Source organism: Myotis davidii, unplaced genomic scaffold (assembly GCF_000327345.1).
Source record: "Myotis davidii unplaced genomic scaffold, ASM32734v1 scaffold217, whole genome shotgun sequence".
NCBI classification, from domain to species: Eukaryota; Metazoa; Chordata; class Mammalia; order Chiroptera; family Vespertilionidae; genus Myotis; species Myotis davidii.
Window position 1 is genome coordinate 57060 of NW_006290034.1, and position 9499 is coordinate 66558.

Sequence of the window (9499 nt, forward strand, 5' to 3'; positions counted from 1 at the left end):
CCCCTTCCCGGTCCTCTCCCTCTGGGGCCGGGGCTGCGGGGTAGGCAGCGTCCATGGTCCCTGCCCTCACCCTTAACACTTCTCAAACTCACAGGAAACATCCCCCTTCCATCCAACTCACCTCCAAACTTGTGTCTCAAGGGTATTGCTTTGTTTTTAATATATTTTTATGGATTTCAGAGAGGAAGGGAGAGGGAGCGAGAGAAACATCAGCGATGGAGAGAATCATGGACCGGCTGTCTCCTGCACGGCCCCCACTGGGGACCGAGCCCACCACCCGGGCCTGCGCCCTGACCGGGAATCAAACCGAGACCTCCTGGTTCCTAGGTCGACGCTCAACCACTGAGCCACACCGGCCGGCCGGGCTCAAGGTGTTTCCTAGAGGGAGCTCCCGGTTAAAGGGTTGAGGAGGTGGCTGGTTAGGGCCCCTGGACCTGATCTAGAAATGAAGTAAGGGGGGGGTGTGAAGTGGAGAGGGGTACCCACATCTGTCATGGAACTGGGGGGGTCAGGTGTGGTGCCTTGCATTCTCTCATAGAGATTTCCTTCTGGGGAAACCATCCGAACCCTGGACCGAGACAGAGCCACCGGAAGGCGTTTAAAGAGACAGGATCAGCAAGAGTGGGAGCCCCCAGGAGGTGGGAGGCTCTCCCAGGTGAGAAGGGGGTGCTGGGCCTTGGGGGTGGGCGGGGGCGACTAACCCAAGAGGCTCGCTGTCCAACCAAAAACTCAGAGTAAAGCAAACAACGCAGCCGAAGTCGACCCGAGATAAATGGGTCACGTGGCCCCGTCCACGGAGCCCCTCCGGGCACGGCCGGGAGCAGGACTTGGCGCTGATGTTTTTAAACGCTTCCCTGGGTGACAGTGGAACCCCTGCCTCGCGGCTTCCTCCCGGCTCCCGCTGCTTCCATCCTGGTCTCTTATCACTTGGCTGTGGCTTCTCTGAGGGACAGCCTGGGAAGGAAGACTTTGGGGGGATTCGTTCGATTTTCCATCAATTCCTACCACTTTCAAAAGGAGGTTCGAATGGATCCGTGACTCGGGTTGGTTTTCACAGCGGCCGGCGGAAGCTCAGGGTGGCGCTGAGTGGTTCTTGTTGTCGTGGCGGATTTCATTTCCTCCCGCAGCGACTTCCTGCTCCCGTCATTAGCTCGGCTCACGAGGCCCCTGGTCCCAGACACGGCCGTGGCCGGCACACACAGCACTGCTAATTAACCCTGACGCACGCACTGAACTCCAAGTTAGAACAAACTCACACAGGCAGCCAAAATGGGGAGACAAAGAAACAACGCCCAAACGAGAGAACAAGAGAATTCTCCAGAAGGGGGGATAAACGATAAACGAAGCAGAGATAAGAAGCTTATCTGGAACGGAGTTCAGAGTAATGATGGTAGAGAAAAGACGTGGCGCCGAAACCGGTTTGGCTCAGTGGATAGAGCGTCGGCCTGCGGACTGAAAGGTCCCAGGTTCGATTCCGGCCAAGGGCATGTACCTGGGTTGCGGGCACATCCCCAGTGGGAGATGTGCAGGAGGCAGCTGATCGATGTTTCTCTCTCATCGATGTTTCTAACTCTCTATCTCTCTCCCTTCCTCTCTGTAAAAAATCAATAAAATATATTTAAAAAAAAAGAAAAGAAAAGACGTGGTAACTGTGAAAACAGGAAGAATGACACAGCACAGATAACGGACACACTGGGAGGAGCACGCAGCAGATTAGGGGAAGCTGAGGGGCGGATCGTGAGTTAGAAGACAGGATGTTGAAAAAACTCAGAGAACCAAAAAGAAAAAACAATTAGAATATCTGCATCTTTTTACAAAGTCAGAATGGTGTTTCCGGCTGGGACTGCACACAAGGCTTCCTTTGGCAGCACCCCCCAGTAGCTACCGAGCATTCAAACATGGGGACCCCCTCACGGACCGTATAGTGCCCCTTAGAATTAGGGGGTTGCCTCACTTGAACACCACCCAGTTTCCAAGGACAGAGGAAGTAGACGAAAAGAAATTGGACAGTGTTTGTCATAAAAAAAAAATGCTGGAACTAGAGCAAATGCTTTAATATATATATTATATATAATATATATACCCTCTTGTTTCTTTTGTAATCACATGAATACGAAAGATCACTTAAATCATGTAGCTCAGAAGATGAGAGAAGACTCCCCCGTAGTCTGACCACGAAGGGCGGTAACTCTGGTCACATCCTCCAGGGGCGTTACAGGCACCAACAGGGGTCACACGCTGACTCCCTTTCCCTTAACAGGTGAACACCCCTCAGGTCACGCCCTGGTTCGCACTCGCGTCCCACGTGACCGGCCTCCTCCCGGGTGCGAGCAGGTGACAGGAGCAGCAGCTTCGTGAACGCTGACGTCGCCGGGTGTGAGGCCCTGGGAACCGGGTGCTCCTGGATCTTGGACCCAAAAGCAACGCTCGTCACCACAAGCCGAACGTACAGACGCCACGGCAGCGGGTTGGGTTCCGCTTGTAAAATCATTTATTGGTATAAATACACATACGCATAGAATACCTCCGGCCTGTCCGGGAAGTGGCTGTTTGTGACATGTCGTAAAGAGAGTAGTATTTTTTATTTGTTTACAGGTCTCTTAAATTCTCTCTTAAAATTACAACTTCAAAGCTAATATGCAGACAGAAATTAAAGACATTTAAAAAACAAACACACATCCGTAAACCCTCATTCCAGTCCGCTGTGCACTCAACCCGGACACGTGGGGGAGGCAGCGGGGCCTCTCGCCCAGTCCCACCACGCCTGCCGCCCAGTCCCACCGCGCCTGCCGGTGGGAAGGCCCAGGCCGCCGCCCGCGTGGGGACGCACCATCCCCCTTGGGAAGGAAGGGCTGCCCCGGGAGAATGGAGACACCACCCCGAGACCCAGCAAATAAAATGTATACAAAGGGCTTATTCGTGTGCTCGGCCCTAATTACAAGGTGCAGCTGCAAACCGCTCCCAGCGAGAGCAAACCGTTCCGTGGGCCAGTGCCCATCTGACGCAGGCACGGGCGGCAGGACCCACGGCCGCCCGGACGGTTCCCTGTGCGCGTGAGTGCCCAGTAACCGGGCACCTCCCCACGCTCCTCCCGCAGGGCAGCAGCAGCAGCTGCCAAGGAGAAATTCAAGTATGGCCGCTGGCACCGCTGGCACCGGCTGAAGGTATGGGCGGGAACGCCAGGGCCGAGAGAAGCCCAGCAAATGTGCTCTGATTACCAAGAAATGGCTGTGTTTCTGGTTTCAACAGCAAGAAAGGACGAAGGAAAAAGCAAGGGGAGCAGCACCGAGAGACGAGGCCGAGGAGGCGGGGCAGCCCTGGTGCCTCTCTGGTGGCCGCCAGGCACCTGCCCGGACGTCGGGGGCCGTGACCTTCACACGAAGATGAACTCCTTCTCGGCCTCCTCCCCGGAGTCGCTGGACTTGCTGCCCTGCCGGCCGTCCTTGCTGGGGGACCACGGCTTCTGGTCCTGGTACTCCTGGGGCGGCTGGCCCCAGCTTTTCCTCCAAACTGAAACGGAAGCAGAGAGGGAGGGAGGTCGTCACGCTGATTAACCAACAACGCCGGCCGCCCAGCAACGGGGTGAGACCGGCCCGTCGGGGGGACGGGTTCCTCAGAAACCCGCAGCAATCACATTAGAGACTCAGACAGAAACGAAAGACAAACCAGCAAAAGACAGGTCGCAGCATGAAAACATACACAACCCCAGCTTGTGAGGGGGGAGTCCCAGGGCTGTGGTGGAGAATCGGGGGGGAGAGGCCCACAGGGCGAGGACGGGGGAGGGAAAGGGGGTGCCTGGAAGGAGGGCGCTCTGCAGCCGCAGTGCCCGGTGCCAGGTGACCATGTCACACCTGCCACAGGTGTCCCCACACAGCGGAGGGACCGGGCGACAGCCTCGGCTACGAGAACTGCCGTGATTCCTCGCAGACGGGAAGGGTCCCTGGGACCTGGCAGAGCGATGATGGAGACGGAGCCTGGAGCCGCGTCACCTCTCCTCCCGTTTCATCGCTGCTCCTCACGGCCACCTGAAGGCAGGCTTTGTGAGACCGGGGACCAGGACCTCAGGGCCACCTCTCTCCCAGGCCACTTCTTCCCCTCGGTCAGGGCTGCCTGGGCTGTCCCTGCGAAAGGCTCAGGGTGCCCTCGGGTGTGGCCGGGACAGGCGTTAACTATGACTCACAAGCCGATGTGCAGAGACCACTTGGGCGGATGCCACACCCACACACTGTGAGCAGCTGCCTCGTGCCTCACGGGTCCACAGCCAGCCAGGGCCACGGCCGCGGACAAGCCCTCGGACTCGCTGACCACGTCCATGTCACTGCGGTGCTACGACGCCCATCTCACCAGGAACTGGCTACTTAAATGTTTAGCCCACAAACGACAAGCGCTTCAGAAAGTGGAAGCTCCGGAAAACGAACGCTCAAAACGCAAACCCAAAAAAGGGCTCCTATTTGCCCTGGTGGACATCTGCAATGGTGTCAAGAATTTCTTTTTTAATAAAATAATTTTTAAAAAGAAAAAGGGGGAGGGATTAAGAAGCACAAATTGGCCCAGCTGGGCAGGGTCAGTGGTTGAGTGTTGACCCAGGAGGTCAGGGCACAGGCCTGGGTTGTGGGCTCGACCCCCAGTGTGGGGCGTGCAGGAGGCAGCCAATCGGTGATTCTCTCTCATCATTGCTGTTTCTCTCTCCCTCTCCCTTCCTCTCTGAAATAAAAAATTTTTTTAAAAATTAAGTTTTAAAAATGCCCTAACTTAACACATTGCGGGCCAGTAGTTTTACTGCCAGCTTTACCCAGCGGCCAGGTAGTACAAAAAGCGTTTTACATAAATTTAAAGGTGCGCTTTAAAATTAAATACCCGCTGCATTTTTAAAGTTATTTATTACATGTTCTTACAAGCTAATACCTTTTTTAACGTAGGAGACTTGGTAAAACACCGTGTAATATGAAGCGGGAATTCCGTCTGCAATGTGTTAAAATAAATACATAAATGGACTCTCAGAGTCAGGTGGCCCGTGCAACCATCACAGGCCGGCCAAAGCCAAACCAGCCATTTTCTTCAAGAAAACGGGGCACACTCTGACCAAACATCACGGTGCCCAGCGAAAGGAAGAGGGGACACGACAGGAAATTCACAAGACGCAGCCACAGATATCCCAGTAAAGAAGCAGGCATTCCACCCGCCCAACGACGTCAAGATGCCCACAGTGAGAACACAGGAACGCAGTGCAGCAGGCAGCGTGCTTTCAGAACCACAGCCTCTGTTTCGTGGTCACGAGGCGGAGGAAAGGAGAAATCTGTTTCCGCGCAAGCAGAGCTGCTTCTCGAAGACTTAAAGGGAAGGATGCACAACAGCCGACAGAAGTGCTCTGCCGAGCGCGACTGGTTAAACCAGACACCGTTCCGAAAGCAGACTGCAGGCAGCGCTCAAGGGCACACACCGCCGAGCGCTAGGAACTGGCACTAACAAAACAACGTTAAAACGTTAGACGTAAAACCACTCTAACTGAAGCCCCTGTAAAAATCACTTTTTGTTGTTCCTGCCAGTATTTCAAGGAATTGAGGCAAAAAGCAAATACAAGATGGTCCCATTTAATCCACCAAATTGAGGCTTTTAGACCAGAGAGGTCACGGGAAAAACCTGAGACAGACAGAGCCCCCTGCCTGTCTGAGGGCTGGCTTCTCTCTGCCTTCCTCCTCTTCATTCTGAGTCCAGGGATGACCAGCGTGGCCCGGGGGGGTGGGGTGGGGGGGGTGTCTGGGTCTGATGTCTGAGGTGCATTTAGTGGCCAATTGAAGAAGGGACATCGCATTGAATCAAAGGAGCTTTGCTAATAAAGCGACATTCGGCGACTGATCCCCCAGTTCAAATGCAAATTTCCAAAATCTGGAAACATCTGGGACCTCGGGTGTTCTTATCAAAAAAGGGACAATAGAGAGACCGAGCTTCCGATTTCATATACTCTCAAAAAAGCTCTGCCTCACCCTGGCTGGTGTGGCTCAATGGATAGAACATCAGCCTGTGGACTGTAGGGTCCCGGGTTCGATTCTGGTCAAGGGCACACGCCCGGGTTGCGGGCTTGATCCCCAGCAGGAGGCAACCGATCAATGATTCTTAGGTTTTGTAAGTCAACCCTTTTGCCCCAGATGGAAGGACCAACCTGTTGCCATTTAGAAAAAAAAAAAATCAGCTGCACGAATCATCGGGGTCCCCTGACAGAAGGGACCCAATTCCAGTCCGTGTTGGTTAGTGCCAGTTCATAGCGTCGGGGCCCAAAGGGGTGACAACCGAGGGCTCTAACCAGTTGTTGGCTGCGGCTTCCGGTGCCCGGCTGCCTTTGCCGCCGCCTCCACCAGGACAGGGCCGCGTTTCACAGGTCTGTCCCCTCCACCGGAAGGCTCCCCACTGTCCTGATCTGAGGCCCTTTTGTCACCATCGCCTCTCTGCACCACTGAGGAAAAGGGAGGCATTTCACCCTTGATCGTCGCACACACAGCGTGGCGACCCCCAACCGGCAAAGCGTATGAGCATTCAAAATGCGACAGCAGGCGCACCGCCCCTTAGGACTCAAGGAACCTACGAGTCGGTTCTGGTAAGATGTGCCGTTACCTACAGAATCCAACAGCCACATGATGGAAGTGGGGGGCCCCGTGCACAGTGAGGCAAGCTCCACGTCTGCCCCCAAACGAAAAAGGTCCCCAAATGTGACCATCTGACCCCAGGATGAATGAATGAAAGCCACATTCACGACGGAAGGACCCGAAGAGCCGCGGCCATTTACCTGCGTCAGAAATGACGGGGACGCGCTAGTCCGGGGGGAGGCAGAGGACAAGGAGACGGGGACCAGCATGAGTAACGCACCAGAAACCAGGAAGGAGCAACACTTTTCAGAGGAAAGGAAGACACAGCGAGGCTCCCTGTCCTGGGCCGGCTCGAGCGACGGACGAGGTCAAGGCCCGCCCAGCACCCGGACGGGGCACGCTGTCCTCCGACCTCACGCCTGTCCGCCGTCCGAAGCCGACCCCACGGGCTACCGTGGTGACGATTCCGGACCCACAGGGGAGTGACGGTCCCCGTGGCACTGTGTCTCCGCCATCTCCCTGGGAGGGGAGGCGGGACCCGTCCTCACGCTCACTCAGGGGGAGGGAGGAGAACCCATCGTCCACCCACGAGACCCGCGAAGGGGTGACGAGCAGCTATTGCATCTCAACCTCTCGGGGGAAGAATGACTCGGTCCGAGCAGGTAAGGGCGCTGGTCAGCCAGAGAGGCTCGGGGTCCACACTCACTCACGGAGCCGCCCACTAACTGGAGGCCTCGTTTCAATCACACGGGCAGCCTGGCCGGCGTGGCCCGGGGCCGAGCATTGACCTATGAACCAGGAGGTCACAGTACGATTCCTGGTCAAAAAGGTCAGGGCACGTGTCCAGGCTGCAGGCATCATCCCCAGAGGGGGGTGTGCAGGAGGCACCGATCCATGATTCTCTCTCATCATTGATGTTTCTTTCCCTCTCTCCCTCACCCTTCCTCTCTGAAATCAATCCTATATAATGTATATAAAAGGCTAATATGCTAAGTGTCATGTCGGCAAGTGGACATCCCCTGAGGGTTGCCGGGCTGCCAGAGGGATGTCTGAGTGCCATCTTAGGCCCAATTCCCCGGGGAGTGGTCCTAAGTCAGCAGGTGGTCATCCCCCGAGAGGTCCCAGACTGCGAGAGGGCACAGGCCGGGCTGAGGGACCCCCTCCCCCACCCGAGTGCACAAATTTTTGTGCACCGGGCCTCTAGTAAAAATATATTTAAGCCCTAGCCAGTTTTGCTCAGTGGATAGAGCGTCGGCCTGCAGACCTCAGGGTCCCGAGTTCGATTCTGGTCAAGAACATGGACCTTGGCTGCAGGCTCCTTCCAGATGGAACATGTGCTTGAGGCAACCAATAGCTGTGTCTCTCACACGGATATTCCATGTCTTCCCCTCTCTCTTCCACTCTCTCTGAAAACCAATGAAAAATATCCTCGCAGGACAGCAGCCCAGGGGCGCTGTGCATCCAGCAGAACGAGAGCGAGACCGTGGGGTGCCGAGGCCCGATAGGGCCCCCATCGCCGCCTCTGGTCTGAGTCCGGGAGGCAGCGTGTGCCCCTAGGACTGTCCTGCCCTACCCACCCCTGCGTTAGAGGGAGCACATGGGTAGGTGCCGGCCGAGAGCGTCCCTCTGCGGCCACTCTGCCGGGAACGAGCCCGACCCCGTGACAGAGGGAGCCCCGAGGCCACGCAGACCTGGTGGGCGCCCTGGGCCACAGCATTGTCACTGACGACAGGGGAACCTGTGCTGGAAACGGGGGGCCTGACCCACAGGACGCACCAAACAACGTCTACGGCCCCGCAAGTGAGGGGCCAGGGCAGGAGCACAGACCTGAGGCCTCTGGTCCGAAGTCTCACTGGGGGGCAGGGAGAGAGGGGAGTCTCTCTCTATGTGTACGACCTCCATCCTGCCCCTGTGATCTCCATCCTGATCCCATGATCTCCATCCTGATCCCACAACCTCCATCCCAACCCCACAACCTCCATCCCGACCCTGTAACCTTCAGCCCGACCCCTTGACGTCAATAACGCGGACTTGAGGGTCTGCACCCAGAAAGGGCACGGGTCCCAGCATGTAACCCAAGGGATGCTGACGGCACTGGAAGCGACGAGCCCGTCCCGGGGGCACCCCTTCTCCTGAGTGAGTCCCCAGGGAGAGCTGGGCGGGGACGGGCGTCCCTACCTTCCTGGGAGAAGGTCCTGGGGCTGGGCTGGGGGCTGCCCTGGCCTTCCCGCTCCTTGTCCACAGGCACCTTCCTCAGGACGGGAGGGAGCAGAGCGACCCTGGGGGAGCCGAGGCCGGGCGGGGAGTCCGGGATGTCCTCTGTGGAGACACAAGCACGGGTCACGCGGCTCCGCGGCCGGTTCCTCCGACAGGAGCAGCGGTTTCTTCCCACAGACACTCAGGCTCCTCAAACAGCATCACGGACTTTTCTGGCCACAAGTCCCCTCTGCCCCTGACTCCAAGCCGCCCGACAGCCGGCACCCTGGTGGGGCTGCGCGGGGACGCTTACAGAACAGGCAGCGCGGCCGGCGTGGCTCAGTGGTTGAGCACCGACCTATGACCGGGTCACGGTTCAATTCCTGGTCAGGGCACATGTCGGGTCAGAGGCTCGATCCCGTGTGGGGTGTGCAGGAGGCAGCCGATCCATGAGTCTCTCTCGTCATTGATGCTTCTATCTTTCTCTCCCTCTCCCTTCCTCTCTGAAGTCAATAATACATTTAAAAGAACAGGCCCAGGTTCGCCACACCCTGCCCTGAACCCCAATACGTCACAGCACAGGGGCCCTCCCTCAGCCTCTGCCTCGGGGGCTCTGACCCGGAGGCCAGTACAGACGCCGCCTCCGTCCCGTCCCTCCTGTGCCTGCAGCCCTCCGGAGTCCTGGAGGCGCTGGCCCGGGTGCTGACCAGAGGCCCCGCCTG

At 57.1% G+C, this 9499-nt stretch overlaps 1 protein-coding gene across 1 annotated transcript in view; it reads right to left on the minus strand.

The window, feature by feature from the left end:
* Positions 1-2473: 2473 nt before the first annotated feature.
* LRRC16A (leucine rich repeat containing 16A) overlaps positions 2474-9499 on the minus strand; it is a 125121-nt gene continuing 118095 nt past the window's right edge. Inside the window, exons 33-34 of the mRNA XM_015563505.1 lie at positions 8760-8965; positions 2474-3510 (exon numbers count right to left, since the gene is read on the minus strand). Of these exons, the coding sequence (XP_015418991.1) occupies positions 3374-3510; positions 8760-8965 (343 nt within the window). The 3' untranslated portion in view covers positions 2474-3373. The remainder of the gene's footprint in view (positions 3511-8759; positions 8966-9499) is intronic.